This window comes from Crocuta crocuta, unplaced genomic scaffold (assembly GCF_008692635.1).
Source record: "Crocuta crocuta isolate KB4526 unplaced genomic scaffold, BGI_CrCroc_1.0 scaffold52, whole genome shotgun sequence".
Taxonomy (NCBI): Eukaryota; Metazoa; Chordata; class Mammalia; order Carnivora; family Hyaenidae; genus Crocuta; species Crocuta crocuta.
This window is the reverse complement of record NW_027528617.1, coordinates 2,559,762-2,585,117: the sequence shown is the minus strand read 5'-3', so window position 1 is coordinate 2,585,117 and position 25,356 is coordinate 2,559,762. Positions and strand designations below refer to the sequence as shown.

General features: G+C 38.5%; 1 protein-coding gene across 1 annotated transcript in view; it reads right to left on the bottom strand.

The window, feature by feature from the left end:
* ANK2 (ankyrin 2) overlaps positions 1–25,356 on the bottom strand; it is a 221,727-nt gene that overhangs the window by 142,430 nt on the left and 53,941 nt on the right. Inside the window, exons 3-4 of the mRNA XM_077754996.1 lie at positions 16,880–16,978; positions 15,357–15,455 (exon numbers count right to left, since the gene is read on the bottom strand). Coding sequence (XP_077611122.1) covers positions 15,357–15,455; positions 16,880–16,978 — 198 coding nt within the window. The remainder of the gene's footprint in view (positions 1–15,356; positions 15,456–16,879; positions 16,979–25,356) is intronic.

Below are 25,356 nucleotides of genomic sequence, written 5' to 3'. Positions count from 1 at the left end.
ATATAATGCTAACTTTCATTTAAGCTACTGATAGAAATGGCAAGTTTACCACTGGATTTAATGCTTTCTCACTATATCACATAAAATTTTATAACAATCTATAAGAATGCATATGTTCTACATGTAATTTTTAATGATAACAACTAAAATTAAATTTGAAGATGTTATGCCCTGACTAATATCTACAGTTGTAATAAAAATGTCTCAATATCAGAGATGAAACCTTAACATATAGTTAATAAATATTTGAATAGTGAAATTGGGGGAGATTAGTTTCCTGATACATTTTAAGTAAATTTTTCTAAATTTTAAAATTACCGACCTACATAAATTACTGGGTTCATATCTTTATGTCTTTATATATATCTTTATAAATCTTACTGTAATTTGCGTGGTACACATGGCAGTTGCTTTAAAATGTGTATTATTGAGCAACTTCATAAATGACCCAGTAGCTTAGAAGCAAAAGAAAATGTGTCATCTCCCAAAGGGAAAAGATTGACTGCTACGTATAGGTCCATGATATTGAAAAAAATTAAGTCAATAACAGTCACTGTAGGGTGCTTTTATTTTCCCCTAATAGAGTAAAATCCATAAACTTGAAATAATTATTTTTAATTAAGCCATAGTACTAATTCAATTGGTTATTATTTTATCAGTCTGAAGTTGATTAAACCTAATCAGGATCAAAGAGTTTCTTATGCTCCATATTAATATACTCAAAATAAGCTACAACTCTTTTAGTTCTCTCACATATTATACAAAAGAAGAAAAATTTAACTAGTGATGACTGAAAAGTTTTCTTATTTCTAACCAGCTGTCTTTGAGAAAATAAAATGCTGCTCCAAGTCTTTTGCTTTTTACTTTAAAATTATTTTTAATGTTTATTTTTATTTTTGAGAGAGAGACCAGGGAGGAGCAGAGACAGAGGGAGACACAAAATCTGAAGTAGGCTTCAGGCTCTGAGCTGTCAGCACAGAGCCCGACGCGGGGCTTGAACCCACAAACTGTGAGACCATGACCTGAGCTGAGTCAGTCGATGAACTGACTGAGCCACTCAGGCACCACAATGCTGCACCAAGTCTTCAAAAGCACATCTAACATCAAAACACAAAATGGTTCATTTGGATCAACTTATCGAAAGCCACATTGATACTCTGTCAACAGCTGCAACTAGTCAACTTAGTTTTGTTAAATACAGAAGGTAATCATACAGCATTCTTTATTGCCCAATAACATGCATCTAGAAAGTCCAAATATTTAATGAAATGAAATTATTGCTTCTTTCAGCAATGTCAATCTTTTTTTGCCATTTAATGATTGGAGTACTTGATATTCTAATTTAAAAATTAAAACATTTGGTCAAGAGCATGCAGACACAAAAACACACAAACACACTGACACACCCCATTAGGATTCAAACATTTAAAAAAATTTTCACTGTAAAATTTTCCATTTCTCTGCAAAATAGTTGCTGTAAATTTTCTTAGTTACTCAAAAGTGGTTGGAATTATGTTATTCTTACCTCATACTTAATATTAACAGTTGGGGATAACCAAAGTTTCATTCAGATCATGCTACACATATTATACCAAGAGAAATTAAAATGAGACCTAGTGATATACACAGGTCCAGTAATGTTTGAGAAACAGAGTAGTTTAAGAGCAACCAAAGCCTTAGTATAGAACTCTACCCTTACTAAGTGTGGGTTTGAGTGTGTGCTGATTTGCCCTTCTCTAAGCTCTTTTAAAATTTGCTGGAGAGTTAGAGCAGACAGTGCTCCCAGGGCAGTGCTGAGACTATGAAAGAAAATAGATCCATTAAAATAACCAGCCCCAAGTGATATACTAGGTATTTAAAAGCTGCTTAACACAAGTTCTAATTCACAACTTGCCAAAGATATAATCTTAAAGAATGAATATTGTCAATCTAATGATCCAAAAACTCATGAACCACATAAATCGCTTAGACATGAGCCCAGACTTTGTGTCTTTTGGAGCACTTTTTAAATAATTTATATCTTGAAATAAAACCATATACACAAAGGATTTAAGGTTATTTAAACTATATATGTATATAATACACACACACAAACACACACATCCATAATCAAGATAAGGCAATAAAAGCAGACCTAAACAAACTTTGGCTGCAGAGACTTAGCAGAGATAAGAAAAACCCAGAATGAGGCAGGTGCAATAACTGAACTTTTGGGTTTTGGCAGCCATAGAAATAAGGAAAATGCAATAGATGATGGGAAACATCATACTTTTAAAAAACAGAAACTTGCTGATTGCCAACCACAATCCTGAGTTCATAAAAGGGACAAAGACACAGAAGTTGGTTGTCTGAATGTGCCCGAGGCTGTTTCTTGGAAGAGCTCTTAGGTACCTATATGTTACAGGAAGAATCACTGTGGAAAGGAGAGAGAATTCTTATTCAGGAAAATAAACTCTAATTAGAATCCGAGGTGGCAAGGTTGATTCACGCTACTCCTGAAAACTGTGTGACACATCCTTACTGAGACAGAGGCTGTCTTACTCCAGCCTAGAGGGACCTATAGCAACACTTTCCTTCAAAGTGTTTGATATGCTATAAAAAGTTGGGTGCAAGAGCTGTTGATCTCAAAATAGAGAAGCTACATCTGGCACCCGAATAATTTTGAGGGAAGAGGTCATTCTTCAAGGCTCACCCATCAAATTATATAAGGATGCCCTATTTACTCTTTATCCTCCAATGAAAAACTTTAAACAAGAATATATTTTGATAGTTCTGCCTAGATGTATTGGCTTCAAAATGTATCCAGAAACAATCATCTAGGCTGATCTGTCAGATGTGTTTTCTGGAGCATGCCTGCTCCAAACAATTGTCATGCCAACCGACACAATGATGATTATTATGACCTTTGATGGCGATATTTTAACAGATATAACTGCAAAAAGGGATTACTCTTAGTTTGTGTTCATAAGGTATTATCGTTGCCCTTGAACAGAATTCTTACCTTCCTTTTGTTTGTGGCAAGTGAATATTTATTACATCATGTAAGTATACCATCAGATAGCTTAGATTTAAGTACCTTTAAAGATCTAATATTAGAACATGGTCCATCATTAGATAGTGCTTTCCCTTCCTGATGTTAAAAAACTACACTATTTAAGAAAGCGTATATTATCGGAGATTGCTGACAGCATCCGGTAGCTTGGCCTCAAACAGTTCCTGGCTATAAAATAAGCAGGTAACAAAAGAATTGGTAAATGGTTTATGAAAATTTATACTGTTTGAAGAATGTTCTCAGTGAGTTGAAAGATTGTAACAAATATTAGCAATGAAATAGTTTTGCCCCAAATTCCCCGCTTCTCATGTAAGGTAATACAATAAGAGGCTGGGACTTGAAATATCTTAAGAAAACATAGGAAGGGCAGCCTGGTTTAACAGTTGAAATAAAAACAAAAATAAGGATATTTGTATGTAAGCAATCCTTTACCTTCTGCCTTCAAAATGTGTTTTTCGTGCGTCAGAAATGAAGAACAGCTTGTTCCTTTATTAACTCATATTTTATTAAATTTATTAAATAAATACCAGGATTAAAATAGAAGTTATGTTAAAACAACAGAAAATGGAAAAAATTAATTAGATAAAGAAAACACACACAAAAAAGTGATGCTTTTAAATGTGGATGTTTTAACTACCCAAAGTTAATAAAGAGGCTATTTTGTTGTATCCCCAGTGGGTACATCAGTGCTTAGTGTATGGTACGTGTTCAATGAATATAGTTGTTTTTCTTTCTGGCTGTTTGTAGCAAGTGCTTTTTCTAATCATTCAGCTTCATGTTCTTTGTTCCAAACCAATGTCATACCAAGGACAGGTTACATATTGCTAATCACTGAAGATGAAATTTCTGTATAATCTTTTCTCTACCACTACCTCTAGAAAATAATAATTTCTCAGATGAAACAACAGATTTATTAATTAAAATTCCCTTTCATTTAATTAGTGTTCCAAACCATTTATTACTTATTCAATAATTTAAGTAGATAAAGCATTATATTTAATTATTAAGATAAAAGCTAACATTTATATTACATGTATTAAGTACCAGGTACTGCTCTAATATTTTACATGTATTAACCCATTTAATATTTAAAATTTACCCTGTACAGTAAATAGTAGTATGCCTATTTTATAGATGGTGAAATGGAGTCACTGAGAGGTTAAGTAACAAGGCCAAGGTAACACAAATAAAAAGTGATCGGGTAGGGCTCCTAACCACTAGACTATAGAATTTCTCATGAAGTCTCCATCTCTGCATGTAGTATTCCTGGATTACTTAAACATATGTTATTACCTTTCTTTTCTTATTCCAGAGTGGAATTTGCCCAGATCCTGTGTTTGTCTCTACTTTGTGATGTATTTATCTTACTCTCCTGAAAAGATATGCCTTTGTTGTTTTGCATTTTAATATCAAGGTGTTATTCGACTGCTTATGTTTCATGCTCTTCATACCTCAAGTCAACATGTCATTTAAAGTTAAAATTTTAAAGGTTACAATTTAAATTACTATACCAAGTTATGTTCAGACAGAGAGTTAATAAATGTCTTTAAATGACATTGTTGGTTCACATGTATTTTAATTCCTAAAAATCCATCCAAAATTTTAAAGGGTTGCTATTTGTAAATCAAAAAATATGTACTTTGAGGCACCTGGGTGGCTCAGTTAGCTGGGCATCTCTTTCTTGATTTTGGTTTAGGTCAGGATCTCACAGTCATGGGACTGAGCCCCCTATCAGGCTTGCACTGCTTGGGGTTCTCTCTCTTCCTCTCTTCCTGCCCCCCCCCACCCATGCTCATTTGCTTGCTCTCTCAAAATAAATAAATAAACAATTAAAATAAAATAAAATAATTAAACAAAAAGTATTTCCTAATTGTTTTGAAAAGAACAGAATATATAAAGTCGGTCATGCAAACACACTCTAATGAAGCTTTAACCTGTTCTCATAAATCCAATTTTATACAGAATATGATGTCCTAATCTACCATTTTTACACGTGGAGCTTACCACTTTGTTTTAGTATTCACTTTTTAAGAGAATAATTCATTTTAACTTTTTGGCTGAATAAAATCTTAGCCAAGGACCGTATAAGGACAACAGCTCTGTGATTCGCGGGATAGAAAAATGCAGGCGGCAGGCTTTTAATAAGTCAGCTAATGTAAAAATATCTTCATTGATTTGCAGATTCTTTGGGCTTTCTAAATAATCATATGTTCTATAGAAAACCACATTTTCATCTTTTCCTTTTCCATTCATATTCTTAATTTATTACATTGGCTAAAGATTGAACACAATGTTCAACAGTATCACTAAGAAGAATCTTTTTCTTGCCACTGGCTTTCATGAGAATACCTTTAATAACTTATTCTAAATGGTTTTGCAGTGGTTTGGGTATATTTCCCCTGTGGCAGCCTGATATTCCTCACTGGGTAATTTTTTTAGGTTATTAAAATGTAATCTATTGATATGAATACATGTTAAATATATCATTGAAAATAATATTAAAATATTGAGCATAAAAATATCTATAATGGAGAACTAAAATAACCCATAAAGTTACTACCATTAGTTCTGAAAAGTGGTAACCGCCCAAATACAAGGTGTAGAATGGAACTTTATTTTTAAAGAAAACCAACCCAGACTGATCAAGATCATTGGATGTTTTTTAAATAGCAATTTAAAGTTATTTTTCCACACTTTCAACTTGTACGTTAGCTTCAGTGAAAAATTAATAAGAAAAATAAACCAAAAGAAACACAAACTATACTTCAGAACGTATATTTAAGTCTCCCGTGTACTGAGAATTGTGTTTCATAAGAGAGCACTCTAAGAGAATGAATGTCTGAGTGAAAATGTCCCAAATGTAGATAGGTGCCCCAGTGTACATGAATCCCTTTACTTGGAAATGCCTCACTTTTGTGGAATGCCTTTAGTTATGTTCTAAAGCTAACACTAGTTAGTTTTGTTCTAACTAAGGTTTACTAATACTACACTGCAGACACTTCAAAAATCTTTTTTACTATTTTACCTTAAGTAGGTGTAAACAACTCTTCTCTGGCTTATGTTATTCCATTTAGAATTTTCCACATTCGAATTACTCTCTGAAAGCGAATTTCAAAAATAATACTTAAAAACATATTTTGATCATTGCATTTCGATTTTCATCACCCAGAATATCTAATAGGAGAATTCTATTTGATCCATTAATCTGAAGCTGCATGTGTCTCTAGCTGATCAGTCTGTATCCTAAATGTCCTAACTACTGAATTACTTAAACTAGTACATTACCACTGTGTCTGTGTTTAGGATAATGCAATTTTATGCACCTGAACCAACAGTGTTCCAAAGAGCATGTGGAAAAAAAACAGTCACGGGAGCTACAGATTGCATTTTTAGTAGTAACTTACTTAAAAAAAATTTTTTAACATTTTATTTATTTTTGAGAGACAGCAAACAGGGGAGAGGCAAAGAGAGGTAGACACAGAATCTGAAGCAGGCTCCAGGCTTTGAGCTGGCAGCACAGAGCCCGAAGCAGGGCTCACATCCATGGACAGTGAGATCATGACCTGAGCCACAGTCGGACATTTAAATGACTGACCACCCACGTGCCCCTTTAGTAGAACTTCTTAACCTGTGTCAAGGAACTGACCTTGCTGCTGTCTCCACTGTGCATGTGGAGGCATGCAGAGGCTGCTCTGACACAAAGGAGCCATCACTGCATCTACCATTAACAACGGCAGCTAGCGGGCGCCTGGGTGACTCGGTTGAGCATCTGACTCTTGGTGTTGGTTGGGGTCACCATCTCGTGGTTTGTGGGTTCAGACCCCCTGGTGGGCTCTGTGTGGCAGGGCAGAGCCTGCTTGCAATTCTCTCTCTCTCTCCCTCTGTCTCTGCTCCCCCCACCCCCCACATCTCTAAATATAGATAAACGTAACCAAAATTTTATCTATCTATCTATCTATCTATCTATCTATAAAACAATGATAGCTAATAGTCACTGAGTTCTTATGCCAGGTATTGTTCTAAGTGCTGTACTTGGATTAACTAATTCAATTCTCATATCCTCTATAAAGGAGGTATTATTATGATGCTGACCCATTTATAGTTCTCCAAACTGCATCAAGGTGATCTTTTCAAAATCCAAATCTTATCTTTTTCTGTCTCCCACCTTTACCTCACGCTGGTAGAGGGCTTAGGATAAACATCTTAAAACAAGATCCTTAACATGGCTCACAGAGTCCTGCAGGCTGTGATTTGCTCCCTCACCCTCGTATGTACCACATTTCCCCTTCATGTTTCAGTCCCCAGATTTCTTTTGGGCTCTCACATGTACTATTTCATTTTCCCACAGCACACTGCAACTCCTCTTACCTCTGACTTTCACATTAATTCCTTTTTTGAAGAGAACAATTGCTGGAGGGCATTATGCCCAGTGAAATAAACCAGAGAAAGATAAATACTACATGGTATCCCTTATATGTGGAACCTTTTTTTAATTGAACTCACAGGACCAGAAAGTACAAAAATGGTTTTCAGGGGTTGAGGGGTGAGGGAAACAGGGAGAGGGTGGCAAAAGTACATAAACTTTCAGTTAGAAGATGAGTAAATTCTGAGGATCTAATGTATAACATGATGACTATATAGTTAATAACACTGGGCTATACAATTGAAATTTGCTAAAAGAGGAGAACTTAAATGTGCTCACTTTAAAGAGTAAGAAAAAGAGAGAGAGAAAGGAAAATAAACCTATACGTTAGGTCATGAACGTGTTAATTAACCTGGAATCCTTTCACAATGTATACCAATATCCAATTATCACACTGTACACTTTAAATAATTTACAATCTTATTTGTCAGTTATACTTCACTGAAGCTGGAAAAAATAGATATAAAAAATAAAATTATCTAGGAGTTAAAAAAAAAAACAACAGTTCAGTCACTACTTCCTCTGGTCTCCCCCACTCCAACCCCAAGTTGTATCTCTAGCAAACATTAAGGGGCACAAATTGAATACCCAAACATGTGCTGAGGGAGGGAGGGAGAGAATGACTACTTCCAATAATTTTCTATTGGCAAGTTGTACTTCATTTACTTAGTGTCATGTTTTCACATTTTTGTGTTGTTTTGTGACCTTTGTCTGGAAGGATCGTTGCTTTGAGGTCTTCCTAGCATCTTAGTTGCTGTGGAATGCACACATTGTGCTGTTAAGTGTGAGGTAAGGAGCAAACCGCTCTGGTTCTATTTTAACTATTTGCTGCCAGAGGTGCTTATCCTCCATTTTAACTCAGAAGGACAGAAGAAGGGTCCTCTGTATGGAATTTGAACTCTATTTCTATGAAGAGAAATGTAGATCCATCTTAGCCATTTTGTTCTTCTTCCTACAAGTCTCGCCTTTCTACAAATTTAGTTCCTTCAAAATACGATAATAGTGGACATGGATAGGCTTCTAAAGTGAGAAATAAATGGGTATCTACTGTAGATTTACAATGATGTTTATGTCTTAGTTCATTCAAGTTTCAGGACAAGATAGAAACTAGTATTCAGCCTTGCCACATCACGTGTCCCCAGATAAATAAACATAAAGACAAAACATAAATGTATCAGTTTTATTTCAAAAATAGCAAACTGCCTTATTTTATTGCAAATGAAAATATTATCATGTCTTTTCAGATGTGAGTGTGTGTGAACAGACTAGTACTTTTAGTGTTGAAATTTTACTGGAATAGGAGATAATTCTATTTTACGCAAAAATTTAAAGATGGCAATTTTCATCATTACTCTAAACATATCAGAGAATGGAGAATTGGAAAAGCGTACTTCCTTTGTTTGACTCAGAATGCTGAGGGACATAGATTCACTTGCAAATGTGCAATCATGCAATAAACTGATTTTCAGAGTCAAAAAGACAGCATATGTGTCCCAAGTTCTTTCTCATCCTCTGTCAAATGAAAGTACATGTTCACCTTAACTTTAAATAATTTGTGTTACAATAATTTTCTTAATTAAAACAACTAAGAACCTTATTAAGAAAGAGCTATATGTATCTATTTGGAGAAAAAAATGCTAAAAAGATAACAATTTTTTTGGATCTGTGATTCTGGATCCCATCTTATATACTCTGTGTGTGTGTGTGTGTGTGTGTGTGCGCGCGCGCGCACGCATGTGTGACAGAATGGAATGTTCCATTATGAGTTTTTGTTTTAAGAGCCAGGGATGGCTCCAAGGCCATATGGAAGCAATTCAGTGTAATGGGCATGCTGGCCAACTGTGTAGGCTTCTTCCTCTTCACAGCCCAATTCAAATTATTTGTGACAATGGGTGAAGGCCAATGAAGTAAAAATTATTGGAAGCTACACCTGACAAAGCATTTGTCATTGCATAGGCATATGCACCCTAAAATTCTGGGGGTGTAACAATGGTCATGTAATCTTGTAACTGGCATTAATGGTTGGCCATGGTCTGAAAATCTAAAAGCTAATGAAAAAAAGTCTAATCATATTTGTGTTACAAATAGAAAAGTCTTCCTCTGGAATGAAATTTCCAGGATTGAAAGAACAAAGAGTAGTGAACATGAAACAAGAGAAAGGATTCAAGAAAAATAGACATAAATTTTCAGTAAAATATGTTAAGCATACCAAATCAGAATATCTTATTTGGACTCACTAACCACTAAAATAGAATGAAAAGAGAAAAAAACTGTTTCTGGAATCCTCATAATACTAAAACACAGAAATTCAGGAAAAAGTAGAAAAATGCAAAAATTAATAAGAAAAATGAATCAAAAAGAAACACAAACTATACTTCAGAACGTATATTTAAGTCTCCCGTGTACTGAGAATTGTGTTTCATAAGAGAGCACTCTAAGAGAATGAATGTCTGAGTGAAAATGTCCCAAATGTAGATAGGTGCCCCAGTGTACATGAATCCCTTTACTTGGAAATGCCTCACTTTTGTGGAATGCTTTTAGTTATTCCCAACATTTTAGCAACTAGATCCTGAGAAAATGGATGGCACTTGAGCCAGGGACCTAGCTCTTGTGGGAGGTAGGTAGGGTTATGAACTGGCCTAGAAGAGGCAGAAATTGTAGAGAAAGCTTATAAGGAAACAATGTACTATGTAGAGGACTATTGGAAGAAAGGTATCCATTACAAATGGCCCTGGGTTTGTGACTCAATCACTAATATGTTATGAGACCTTGGATTCCCTGCTTATGCATCAATTTTCCTTATATCCAAAATGAGAGTAATTGTTGCTAATTCACATCATTGTAAAGATAATGTGAGATTAAATAATACATAAAAATATACATTAAAATCAAGAGGCTGAGTGTAAGATATTACTATGGGGTTGTAATTTTGTGGCATCTGGAATCTCTTCCAACCCACACTTAGCTCCCTGGCACATACTTCCACATACTCTTTCAAGAGTCTTGTGGGAATTTCTGACTCATCCTTTCTTCTAATGAAGTCATATTTTCCTTTCTCTCTGTAACTATCAGGAAATTCAAACATCCCTGTCCCCATTGTATAAGGTAAAAGTCAGAAGGCTACATTTAACCACAAGTTTTATGGTGCCCATGTTCCACAATTTCACTTAGCTTCTACTGTGCAGAGACATTATCTATGCCAGGATTCACTGTGCTTTTCTTTTCTTTTTTTTAATTGCAGTCAAATAGACAGCACAAAAACCATCTTGCTTTGTAAAAACAAAAACAAAAAAAGATATTTTTAAAGTAACTATATTTTTTATGAGGGTCATTCTGATTTTAATAGCTTTATACAAGAAAATATAATTAAGATTGCAAGGAAAAATACTCTTGTGTGAGGAACAAAAAGTCACATGTTATTGTGGAGAAAATTAAAGAGGGAAAATTTCTCAGGCCAGATTTTCTTGGCAACAACAGCAAAATCTCATCATTGTTTTGAACATTTTTGCAGAGCTCTAGAGTTTATAGTTCACAAAAAATACTATGAGAGAAGTTTTCACCTTAAACCTTTTGCACGGATGCTACTTCAGGTAAATCGGTTGACTTGGACCTTAACAGAGTTTGGGCCAGAAGAAAAAAGAATTTTAAAACAAACAGAGGGCTGATGGGGGTGGGGGAGAGGGGAAGGGGGGTGATGGCATTGAGGAGGGCACTTGGGATGAGCACTGGGTGTTATATGGAAACCAACTTGACAATAAACTATGAAAGAAAAAAAATTGTTTTCTGGGATCTGTAGTGAAGGTTGAACTGTTACAAGAGTTCCAAGAAGCAGTTTTGCCCAGGGAAGAAGATTATGAGCAAGTAAAAGAATGAATCATCTTTGTCTCAGTTTGTCATCCATGAGGACAGAGTAAATGAAGATCAGAAGAGATAATACACACTATGTATCAGAGATAACACCTGGCAGTCAATATTATTTTTTGTACTATTATTAACATCTATTGTTAAAATGATTGGAATACACAACGAAACTAATTCTTCTACAAGAATATATGTGCATATGTTTAGCCTCCAATCATATATATGCAAGGCATTATGACAAATCTTAAAAATACAGAGAAATGTGAGAAAAATAATCTTCTCCCAAGAAATGTACCACCTTACAGAAATTGTAGACATACATAACAAAAAAAAAACACCAGATAGGCAATATCAATGGGCCAAAAGTGCTACAAGAATTTAAAGGAGCTCATCACTCTGAGAGTGGCTTTTAATTTATTTTTCAAAATTTCTTTTACAATATATAATTGGAACAATTGTTTCAAAGGCATATAGCTGAATCTAATGGGTGTATAGGTTACAAAAGTGACCAGTAATTGCCAGTACAAAGAGCCAGGAAGCATTCCAGCATTACTTTGTAGGACTGTGTAGAGGATGTTCATATGCCGAGTAAAGATTGTCAGAAAGTGCCTATGTTTTCAGAAAGTAAGCAACCATCCTCAAAGCAAGTAGCATCCCTCCACTCACTCTAATCTGACTTCTAGCTCCATCATTCCACCAACACAGCTTGCACTGAGATCTTGATAAGATCTCCATGCAACCGAATCCAGGAGACCAAAGAACCAAGCCAGAGAACTACAAGGTCTGAGCAATATTTGAAATGGTATTGGGGCTTCAGATTGAGAAGTGACTCAGTAAAGACCACACTACTACCACGGTTGAGCACAGAAACTTAAACACCAGTGGACTGTTATACTGATCACATAATTCCATCTAAAATTCTTAAATTATTTCTGCTTGTGTTCTGAATTCATGAATTAAGGACACTGCCTACCAAAACTGGCACTGTATCATATAAAGGTAAGCTTCCTATGGATCTCACAGTCTATGTAGAGAATGCAGAAAAATCCACAGATGTATACCTCTCCATTACCTAGGAGATCCATAAATGTTTACTGAATATTTATCCCTTGGAGCTTTTCTTAATTCAACAAGAACCTTAGTGGTCCATTTCCAAAAAACTCAGAAGTTGGTCAAAAGCAAAGTACTATGCAGCTATCAACGTTCCTATAGTAACAGACTATTCTGCATTTGTCTTGCATTATGTTCATAGAAAGATATGGGAGAAAGTATAATTTGAGTACAAAATTCAGGATTTATATTGCACATTTGGTATTCTTATACCCCTTTTCTGGTTCTCAAATGGAAGGGAGTATCTAACTACCATGAGCATGGTCCTACCAACCCACCTGATGTCCATTGTCGTCATGCAAAAAAATCTATATCTTAAACAAGACAAGACTAATGAGAATCGCATATGAAGGATTCATATCCTCTCCTAATGGTCCTTAAAACCATGCCTTTGGGATTTGTTCATACATAGGGGGAAAAAAATCAACCAGTTTTATATAAATTCCTATATTTTAATCTCAATCATTAAATTATGGTTTTTTAAAGTTTATTTATTTATTTATGAGAGATAGACACAGCATGAGTTAGGGGAGGAGCAAAGAGAGAGGAAAACACAGAATCTGAAGCAGGCTCCAGACTCCAAGTTGTCAGCACAGAGCCTGATGTAGAGCCTGACCCAGGGCTAAAACTCCTGAACCATGAGATCATGATCTGAGCTGAAGTCAGACGTCCAAACAACTGAGCCACCCAGACACCTCTAAATTACAAAATATTTTAAGTAATAGTAATTTTTGTTCTTTGGTAGTGCTGGCCACCTAAATTCAATATAGTAAATAATCTGATAGGGTTTATCAAATCACTTAGGCATTAAAAAAATCCTAAATTTTAATTATTAATTTTTTTCACTCCAAAACTTTCTTATAATATAAAACCAGTTTGAAGTTAGTTGTCAGGATTCCCTACAATATGAATCCTGAATTGAGCTAATTAAACACAAATAAAGATTGCTTTAATGATAATATAAATCTTCCTACAAGATCTGTTATAATCTGGCATGATTACGGCTCTAAAGAATGGGCTCATTGACTCTTGAAAGCAAATTATCACTTAAGTGGTTTTAGCTTGTTCTTCTCGAAAAATCTCCAAAGCATATAAATTTCCAACAATCAGAGTATAATAACTGATATAACTTTTGATAAGCATTTATCTTGCAGTATTTGCTACTCATCAACTTTTATAAAATCACAATGTTCAACAGGTCATTTTGAGCAAAGTAACTAAGCTCTTTTTATAGATACTAACAGCACTAACAGTTAGCATGTGAACTTCCCATTAAAAGAAACTTCCTATGGGCAACTGAACTTGACCAGGCTTTCATTTCCACGCTTAAGTACACAAACTACTGATTTATACACGTAGTTAAACCTGTATTTAGTGAATCTTACTGCAGTGTTCTTAAGCCCAGTTTTCTCTTCTATTCTCTAAAGCAGTGGTTCTCACTGTGTTCCTGAACTGGAAGCATCAGTGTTATGTGAGAAATGTAAATTCTCAGGTCCCACTCCAGAAATGAACCAGAAACTCTGGGGTTGGGGCCAGAAACACAAGTTTCAACAAGCCCTGTAGGTGATTATGATGCCAGCTAAAGTTTGGAACCTTTGCTCTAGAGCAAAAAGATGTTCTCTTGCTATAAAGAAAAGATTTTAATCCCTTAGTTTAGAGCAGTAGATTTTGTCAAGTCCTGTGTCTCTAAGCCCAAGGTGCCATTATACCTCATACAATATATGGGAATTCTTTACAGATGGTATCATTTAAAAATTTTTTTCATTTAATGAAGATTTTACAATATGGAATATTCTCATAAATGTAAAAATAGAGATGTGTATTTGAGTTTTAAAAGAAAGATTGTGCTTTAAAAGAAAAAAGTGTGGTTATTTCAAACACTATGAAATGATAGAGATAAAAATAAAAAACATCTTGTCTGTCATAATTTCAACAGGTTCTTCCCTAGGATCAAAGTCAAAGAAAAGAGGGCTGATTCTAACTTTTGCCCTGTAGTGCTATTTATACCTCTAGAGCCATGTCTACATGATGAATGAATGAACAAAATAGGTAGAGATATTCTTACACAAAGACCCTCAGAAGCAAGCTGGTAAGATTATCCCAAAGAATAGATAGAGAGGAATTGGTTTATTTTGCTAATAGCCCCCATGGCATGGCCTGTGATATCAGAAAAGCTAAAATCTTTGAAAAAGAGACAGAAGAAATGGATTTTAAAAGATATACCCCTCAATTTCTACATAAATTCATAATAGATACCAAAAGTAAGACTTTGGGCAAAGCAATATTTCTTCACTCAGAAAATAGGGATCAAGTTTATAATATGATATATTTTGATCATTCTTTTAATTAAAAAATTCTTCATTTTAAGAACATGCATTTTCTATCCTATATAATTGTTATTACATGTATTATAAGGCTGTGGGTCACAAATTTTCTTATTTCCTTTAGGAGTTTTATAAAGTCCACATTTGGGGTATGAGGTAATTAGTGTGATTCCTACTTCAGAGCAGATCTCCTACTGGAATGCTAATCTTTTGAGAATTTTTAAAATTTAAGGAGAGAAACTACTTTTATAGCACAACATAGAACTTGCATGAATAATTCATATTTCACAGATGTCACTGTCATTCTGGAAGAAAACACTTTATATGCTTTTTTAATGCATATAAAGAGAATGATAGATTGTGCAGTTGTCAAATCTTCAGTTATATTAAGAGGGAAATCATAATACATCAAAAAATATATATGTATATCATAGCATGAGTTAATAAAATAATGTGGCTGAAATAAATAACAGAAGTATTTATAGCAAATTTAACTACCCAACAGCTGGCTCAACCCATTAAGTCAATTTCACAAAGCTGTTCTAATTTAAAGTCATTCACACTAGAGAAAATCTGAACGCAATACCTGAGACTGTGCATTAATATTGGCTCCTTCCTTAACAAGAACTTTGACAACTTCTGCTTGTCCAGCCAAAGACGCAATGTGAAGAGCAGTGTTTCCCTTCTGTTTTGGAGAAACAAAATAGAAAATATTAGAGGTTTCCTAATTTTGTAGACATCAAATGTACAAGCATTTTCAATTTCGCTTATTGATCACTTCAAGTGGTTAAAGCTTGTCATTCTAACCAAGAGAGTAGCCCACCTTGGAAGGGAATAAGTTGTCTGCCATCTAAACACTGAACCTCCCGTATAGTATTTTCCTTTTCTATGCTTTACCATTCTGGTGAGGTGTCGGGCCAGTCTGTATTTTGACAATCATGTGGGCATGAGGTGTTAGAAATCCAGGTTAACTGGCCATATTCCTAATTCTTTCCAGCACTCTTTATGTCCATCCCTGCTCAGACTGAAGCCCCAGCTGGAGGCTTGAGTGCCTGTAGCTTTGCCTCTCTCCATCTCTCACAACCCTATAATCACCCTCTAGCTCTGGGCAACAAGCTTCATTCTGACTAACTACTGTTTTCCTCCAAATTAAAATTTCACCTTCTAACGATAAAGATTTGTCACCCGTGATGATAATTATAAATTTTTATATATGTATATGTTGTTTCTGGGGGTGCCTGGATGGCTTGGTCAGTTGAGGATCCAACTCTTGATTTTGGCTCAAGTCATGATCCCAAGGTCGTTAGATTGATTCCCACATTGGGCTCTGAGCTGAACATGGGGTCTGCTTAAGATTCTTTCTCTCCCTCTGCCCCTCTCCCCCACTCTTTCTGTCTCCCTCAAAGAAAAGAAGAGAAAAGAAGAGAAAAGAAAAGAAAAGAAAATACTTAAATGTGTTGTTTTTGATATGACTCCCCAATGACAGAGTTCAAATATATTTTAGTAAAAGCACTATCAATAAAAAAACAATAGTTTCTAGTATACCAAACATCTTGTACAGTTCTTTAAAAACGAGTCCAACTGCTTTACAAACACACATTATAGTGACAAAATCTAATTTCTCCCAATAATTCAATCCATGATCCAAAATCTCTTTTCCATTGCAGCATAAAAGATTCTGAATATTCTCTTAACAAGTTAAATGAATACATTAAAAGATATGACAACTTCACTAAAGCATGAAAATTACCTGTCCATTTCCACTGAGAAGTTTACTACATCAATATACTTTATTAAAAGTGAATTTTCCTAATTAGGAAAATAGGTGCTGTTGTCTACACAGGATTATATTAATCTAGTCTCTATGTGAATCAAAGATAAAAAGACAAAATATTTGAAAGAAAGTACACAGAATTCTCCAGTCTCATGTTTGATAAGTTCCTAAAAGAATCGATTCAAAAAAGTTTAGTGGAAAGAGTTTCAATTTCAGTTCTTCATGGTCAAGAATCTTGGTGTTCCAGCAAGCCTCTGCACTGTATAACCAGACAAAATAACTTTAAATCATTTCCTCTTTTCCAAGGAAATAAGCTCTACCAGCATGAAGATTACCTTAGTGGCAGAATCCACAGAGGACCCTCTTCCCAGTAGCTCCTGAACCAGGCCCACATGACCCTCCTTGGCAGCCAGATGGAGAGCGTTGAGTCCATTCTGAAAGGAGAAGCAAACGAGTCCTCAGAAGTGGAGTAATAGTTGTTCACAGCAGCTAATTATTTTGCAAGTATTCAACCCAGAAACTAGACAGACTCTGGTTTCTTCATTGTATTTTTCTGTTTGCATTAGCTTGAAGCTGTTAAATGCAGAGATTAATTTCCAGTGTTTTTGATTTAGAGAGGCAAAGTAGTAAATATTCTTTAGAGCCATGGATTTGCCAACTTTCTCTCAACAAACTATTTTTTAACTAAGAAATATCTAAATACTTTTCTAACAAGAATAAAAAAAGAGCAACTGTATCATTTATTGCACCAGTCACAAATAAAAATCTTTCCAGTTTCTAGAACATTGAGAGAGTTTAAATAAATCTTACTTTTTAACAAATGGGAAGGAAATATCTTTTTCATAAAAAGTGATTCGAAAGCCATAGGACAATTTCTAAGGTAACAAAACTTTGCAATAACAATATTGTACTTAAAAGACATTTAGCACGATGTCACTAATTTGTCTGTAGGGTTTTTTTTCCCAAGAATTAAAAATTTATCTTATAATTTCTGATAGCGATGAGGGAGCATAAGGCAAGCTGAGGGCAAAGTACAGGCTAATAGCACTCTCCCCTGCCCCCCAAGCTCCCCAACCCCCAGGTGGGATATGTGTGATATTCTTCAGACACTCCAGCTACTCAAGAACAAGTGGGACTAGAGATTGATTATTGGTTTGGAGATATACTTCCCAAGTGCTTAAGGCCTACTCATAGAACAACTGGACTTATTCTGCACTGGAATTATTATCGTCACCAGCTAGACCCTAAGACTTGACCTTTACTACCCATTTCCGTGTACTCACCAACGTTTGTACCACTTTTTTCTTTAAGATCTTTTTTCCAGCTATCTCTTACTCAGGCAATTAGAAACAGAAACTACTCCTTGAGCCCTGGGACTGCCCTGATGAGACCTCTGGCCACCAGACCACCCAGATTAGTTTGAGTGTAACTCCCCAACCTTGCCTGCATAGGTGGGCCTCAGAGTGACCTCTAGAATGGAAAACAACTGCCTTTATCGCATTATAATGTGGTGGGGCTCCTCCATAAGGAATGTGGTAAGAACCCCAAGACAAGGAAAAGCAAACTGGCTATGTGCTCAAGTGTGACATTCCTCAGGACTCTGGACCATACACTGCCTATTCAGACTGTGTGTTACCATCTATGGAAGACAAAGGAGCAAAAATTGTACAAAAGGCAACCTCCCCCCTGCTACACTTGTGGTTCAGCCTTTTGGATCTTAGCCTGCTGATCCTGTGCTGGCACAAATAAAGCTGCTTCCTGGAAAGAAAAGCCTCGGTGTCCTCACTCTGTGTGTGACTCACCACTACATTATAAGGGTCTTGCCCAGAAGGTGGAGACAGTGTTTCACCTCCCTTGTCAGTGGGGCTCAAAACTCGTGGCACTGGGAGGGGCAACATCACCTGGCACCAGTGGACCACTTGAACAGTAGAAGTCTAGCCCCTCCTGTCATGCTGGGGCAAGGGCCCCGGATGCACAAAGGACCCCGGTGAGGCCTAGGAACCAGCTCAGGGAGCACAGCCCATCAAACTGGTAAGAACCCAGATTCACTTTGGTAAACCAGCCCCTAAGAGGCAGAAGGGGAGTCTGCCTCTTAGTTGCCTGAGTATTTCCATAAGGAACAAAACCAACTCTAAGGTGCTGGGCACTAGGCAGCGGGTTGTAGTCGCTGTGTGACTGTGTGTGAATGAGAGGAACAGCGGAAAGTTTCCGACTTGATCAATGTGCAGAAGTGGGTGTTGAGTCCCCATCTGCAGTTCCTGGGTGACCTCATACAGCTGAGGGTGTATGAGGGTCAGACTTCCTTGATACTGAACCCCCCAATGCTAAGAGGCACCTGAAATATCTCTGAGAGGAAAGTGGACAGAAATGGACAAAGCAAGTGCATGTCCTCTCCAAGTTAGTTCCTCCCTTCCCCCTTTTCCTCTCTTGTGTGTGAAAGTTGTCCCTGAGGGGGAGGAAATGGGTGGAAATTAGAGCAAACTGATTCCCCTGGAGTGTATGTTGAGGAATTTCAAAAGGGATATTCAGGAGATTATGGTGTGAAATTAACTCCAGAAAGCTCTGGACACTCTGTGTCCAAGCCTCCCTGACCAATCTCCTTACATTGACTGTTGGCAAGACCTGGTCCCATCCCAGCCACCTTGGCTAAAAGTCCAAATTGAAGAGAACTGTAAAGTTATAACAGCTCATGTCATGGCTTCCTCCAAATGCCAACCCAAACCTGAAAAACCCATACTGTCAGGAGAGCCTGAGGGGACCCCACCGCCATATGCTTGACTGCACCCCTCACTCTGCCACCTATGTCTCCAACCACCCAGACTGCTGAAACCCCACTGGAGCCTGCCCCTAGTCCCAAGGCCTCGCCACCTTTAGCAACCATAACTGGCTCAGTCAGACCACCAGTCCTAACCCCATATACCCCTCCTGGAAGGTGATGAAAAGATCAGGCCAGCAGAGACACTCCTTCCCTGCAGCAACACTGAGAAGCCTTACAGATGTCACTGAAGAAAAACTAGGGGACCTGTCTATTACAATCAGGAAGGCCAGGTTTAAGGAGGCTAGCATGTTTTTGGGTACCAACCCTTTACCACTACGGACTTCCCAAATTGGAAGCACCATACTCCCTCCTATATGGAGAAGACCCATATGCAACCCATAAACTAATGCAATCCATAATTCAAACCCATAAACCTACCAGGACAGACTCCTGCCAACTCCTCCTGACCCTCTTTGACACAGAGGAGCATTGCTGAATTACCCAGGTGGCCCTAAAATGGTTATAGGAGAACATCCCGCTGGGTTGCTAGACACTCGGGCTTATGCTCAGGCTCATTTCCCTGGGGAGGACCCCAAATGTGACCCAAATGACTCAAGTGTACATGGAGGGCTTGCAAGGACTAAATGGTATCAAGAATACCTTCTAAATGGCATGAAGAAAGAGGCAGGGGGGTAGGCCATAAATATGAGTACAATATCAGAAATGCTCCAGGGAGCCAAGGAGAGCCTAAGCCAGTTCTATGAGAGACTATGTGAGGCATTTTGTCTCTACAGCCCTTTTGATCCAGAGACGTCCATTAACCAGCAGATGGTCAATGCACCATTCATAGGTCAGGCCCAAAGGGAACTTTAGCCTGGAAGGCAAGGCTCATCGTGCTAACCTGAGCCCTCCTGGTGGGAGGGATACATGTTAATACATACATAGACTCTAAGTGTGCCTTCACCAACCTCCACATACATGGGGCCTTATATAAAGAGAAGGGTCTAAGAAACTCAGGAGGAAAGACATACAGTATGGTAAGGAAATCCTTGAACTCTTAGATACTGTGTGGGCCCCAAAAAGAGTGGCAGTCATGCATTGCCGGGGACATCAGAAGGGAGACACCAAGCCTGCACAGGGAAACTCTAAGGCAGACAAAGAGGCAAAGCTCGCAGCTTCCAAAGGAATGGTGGAATCAGGAGCTTTAACTGCCACCCTGTTCCCTAGTCCCCTCACAGAATGGGACCCTAATTACTCACAACATGAGAGTACTTGGTTTAAGACTGAAAATGAAAGCTACCTCCTAGGTGGCTGGTGGGAATTTGAGGACAGCTGGATAGCAATACCTGAGACCCTGGCTCCAGCTTTTTCAAGCAGTTCCATCAGGAAACCCGTGTTGGCCAAACTGCTCTCGAGACTATGTTGAGCTGACATTTCCACATCCCTCGACTCTCCAGCATAACCTGAGCAATATGCAGCAATGTGAAACATGTGCCCGGAATAACCCACGCCAGGGACTCAAGGCCACCCCTAGGGTGCAGAGTGTCGGGGGAGCCCCATTTGAAAATGTGATGAGCTTCCCTGGGTCCAAGCCTATAAATATCCGCTGGTCTTTGTGTGCACTTTCTCAGGCTGGATGGAAGCCTTCCTTCCTACTCGAACAGAAAAAGCACATGAAGTGGCCAACTTCACCTAAAAGAAATCATTCCTGGGGCGCCTGGGTGGCTTAGTCGGTTAAGCATCCGACTTTCGCTTAGGTCATGATCTCGCGGTTCGTGGGTTCGAGCCCCGTGTCGGGCCCTGTGCTGCCTGCCAGCTCACAGAGCCTGGAGCCTGTTTCGGAGTCTGTGTCTCCCTCTCTCTCTGACCCTCCCCTGCTCACACTGTCTCTCTCTCTCTCTCTCTCCTAGAAATAAATAAAAAAATATTAAAAAAAAAATCATTCCTTGACTTGGGATCCCTATCACTATAAGATCAGATAATGTGTCAGCATTAGTGGCTGAGGTGGTGCAATTGATGACAAAGGGTTAAAGATCACCTGGAAGTTACATACACACGGCATACCGACCCCAGGGCTCTGGGAAAATGGAACGAATGAACTGAACCCTGAAGCTGCAATTAAGTAAACTTCATCTAGAAACCCACCTACACTGGAACCAGGTGTTGCCCATCACCTTGTTAAGAATCAGATGTAGCCCCACTAAGTGGACAGGGTTCTCCCCTTATGAAGTCCTTTATGGGTGTCCTTCCCTATTATCAAGGGCATAAGGGGAGGATATAAATGAGATAATCAGTCTAGCCCTAAAGCAACAGGTGCATGCCCTTGGCTCTACCCTAACCACCTTACACCACTGGATTGGGAAGCAATTACCTGTGAGTCTGACCATAGATGCTCACCCCTTTAAACCAGGAGACCCTGTATGGGTGAAGGAATGGAATGTCCAACCCCTATATCCTCCTGGAGGGGCCTGTTCACTGTCATTTTGTCCACCCGTAGTGCAGTAAAGGTAACTGAGGTGGGCCCCTGGATTCATCACAGCAGAGTGAAGCTGGCATCTCAAAACTGGGAGTGCATTCCTGATCCATCAATGCCATGCAAGCTGACCATATGGAAGAAGCAATCTGCCACTCCAGAGGCTCTGGGAGACTGCAGCCCTGCTTTAGTCACTCCGGAAGCTGACTAATCTATGCATGGCAGAGGCTTGAAGAATCAACGATCCAGTGGAACAAATAGACTGTTCTTATTTTCTGTATTTGCTTCCTTTCTGTGATGCACTGTCACCTCTTGTTTCTCACTGTTATTGTGATTCTTGCTCTACTTTTCGCTATAGATTGGTAGAGGTCATCTGGCCAACTGAAAGTGTGGTGAGAGGTTACTGTTAGCATTCACCTTACCTTTGTGGATAGGATGCTTCGTTGGTATTGGTTGCTTCTAATCTGGACCCCTTCTGTAGACCTAGATTCCTCATCATGTGACCCATGTAGTCACATAACCAGGTCAGGCCAGGAAGTCACTGGGACCCTTACTATACCAAACCCACTTCTCATGCCAAGGAAAAGTCCTGCAGACACAATAAGACCACCTATTCTATCTGCCAATGGGAGAGTCAATACACTTGCTTTGACCCACAATACTCCCTAGATAAAGATTGATTAGAAGTCCGATCCTACCAAGAAGGGGGCAGGGAGCTTTGTCAGCTGGACACAAATTACTAACCCCAAAGCCAGTGTCAATGCTCTTTGACATATATGCAGTTATAGGTATTGGTCCAGTGGCATCTGTCATATGAAAAAAGCGGGCACTTGTCATTGAGGGCCCAAGGACTCATGATATACCATGTGGAGGCTTAGATTGGAAGTGGGGATACCAACTCAATGACAAATACATGTGTGAGGAAACGGTTTATGTGCCTATACACCTGAATTTTTATGCCCCAGCTACAGCTGTGTTTCATGGGCTACTTGGAAAAAAGAAGGAATAACAGTGCCCTTTCCTATATCAGGTTGCCAACCAAAGGCCTGTAACCCTGTTCATTTGACCATCATTAACCCCGGAAATTCTAAATGGCAATGGGGCATCCGAACTGGCATCCAGTCCATGGGTGAGGCAGAGACCCAAGGACTGTGCTATATATTTCAAGAGAGCCACTACCTTCCAACCATGTGCCATCAAATCTTCCACTCCCTCAATGAAGAAATCAGAAGTAGCCCCCCTCCCATTTCAGTCATAGCAAGGAACTTGTTTCTCACCCCAGCAGAGACCATAGCCCAGACTCTGAAGATCTCTTCTTGCTATGTATATGGGACAACCAACAAGGGGAATCAATGGCCCTGGGAGACTAGAGAATTAGATCCCCACGAACCTTATAATGGAACAGACTGTCCCAGTCCTACTACCAGGGTTTGGCTCTTCAAAACCTTGATTATTGGGAAAAGCTGCCTTGTCCAGTGGGGAAGAAAGTTAACCATCTATGTTGGAAGCTTAACATGCCTAGGCCAAATATTTTATAACTCAACTTCCCGGGAAACCCAATGGTGGGTGTTGCCAGATTACCTTGAGCCACATCCCCACCCCTTGTCTAACTTCTCTCATCTCCGAGAGGCCTGGGACAATGTTGACACAGCCATTGAATGGTGGGCCCCACGTGGTCTATACTGGACATGTGGAAGGACAGCCTAAAAAGTACTTTCCTCATACTGGTCAGGGTCATGTGTGCTGGGAACTATTCATCCATCTTTCTTCCTCCTCCCGCTTGCCAGAAGGGAACATTTGGGAGTCCAAGTATATGGGGACAGGGAGACTCAAAGGAAACAACATGCCCTACACATTGGTAATTGGAAAGATGATTAATGGCCTCCCAAACATATAGTTCATTATTATGGCCCTGTCACTGGGCAGAGGATGGGTCCTGGGGCTACTGCACTCCCATTCACATGCTAAATCACATAATCAGACTGCAAGAAGATGGAGGAATTATAACCAATGAAACTGCCAGAGCTCTTAACTTACTAGCAAAGGAGCAAACCAGAAGGCGCAATAGTATCAAAATCGCTTGGCTTTAGATTACTTGCTTCTGAGGGAGGAGTCTGTGGAAAGTTGAACTTGAGCAACTGCTGCCTACAGATAGGTGATGAAGGAAAAGTCATAGAGGAGATCACAGATTGAATGAAAAAGGTTGCTCATGTCCAAGTCCAGACCTGTAAAGGTTGGGATCCTGGAAAGCTATTAGGAGAATTTTTTTTTCAAGTCTCAGGGGATTCAAAACCCTCATAAATATTATCCTCTTGATTTGGAGGGAAGCTAGGAGGATTAGGAGGATTAAGCAAGCTCCCCAGATCAATGAGATTTCTCTTTTTTCTAAAATGTGTTTTATTTATTTTTGAAATACAGACAAAGCATGAGCAGGGGAAGGGTAGAGACAGAGGGAGATACAGAATCTGAAGCAGGCTCCAGGTTCTGGGCTGTCAGCACGGAGCCTAATGTGGGGTTTGAACCCACGAACCGTGAGATCATGACCTGAGCCAAAGCCAGCAACATAACCAACAGAGCCACCCAGACACCCCGAGATTTCTCTTTTAGTTCCTTAATTTAATATTTCTCAGTATCGTGTGTTCCTATCCCATCATGGAGATATTTTGCTATGCAAGTCAACAAATAATATGTATCACGGCTCCCCTCTCTCCCACTCCAGAGAGCCAATTTTTAAACATTTACCAGCAATATCACTGTATGCCAAAGTCAGATGGTTTGACAGCAGTTTTATCTTTACAAAATGTGAACCGGAGGGGCGCCTGGGTGGCTCAGTTTGTTGAGCGTCCAACTTCAGCTCAGGTCATGATCTCGTGGTTCATGAGTTTGAGTCCCACATAGGGCTTGCTGTTGTCAGCGCAGTGCCTGCTTCAGATCCTCTGTTCCCCTCTCTCTCTGCCTCTCCCACACTTGTACTCTCTCTATTAAATAAACATTAAAAAAAATAATGTGTACTGGAAAAATGGCTCCACAATGGTCAATTTCTCTAAGATACAATGGTCTGAGTCTGGTCCTCATTTATGTTTAAAATTCTACAATATGGAGTAAGTCTACAGGTAATCTTGTTTACAAGTTTTATACAGTTTAATCTTGTTTACTTATTTACAAGCTTTATAAAGAATCAAGCATTATTAACTGATGAGAGACCATAAGGCAAGGTGAGGGCCAAGCACAAGCTAGCACACCCCCCACCCAGGTGGGGTATGTGTAATATTCCTCAGGCACTCCTGGCTGCCCAGCCAAGAACAAAGAAAAGGACAGAAAACAAATGGTTAAACTAATAGTCTCCATCATAGTGGCCATCAGTTTACAAATATCTTGGTAATATTAAAAGAAAAGGGCAATCTTATCAATAGCCTGATCTCCAGTAACTCCCTACTGTGTTAAGGACAATGCTTTGTTAGAGGGAAAAACAACTTTAGCTTGACTATAGCTAAACCTCCAGTAATCTGTTGAGTATTTAGTATATGGAAATCCCTTTAAGAAGCTTCCTTCTGACTTTACCCACCCCAGCTCCACAGTAT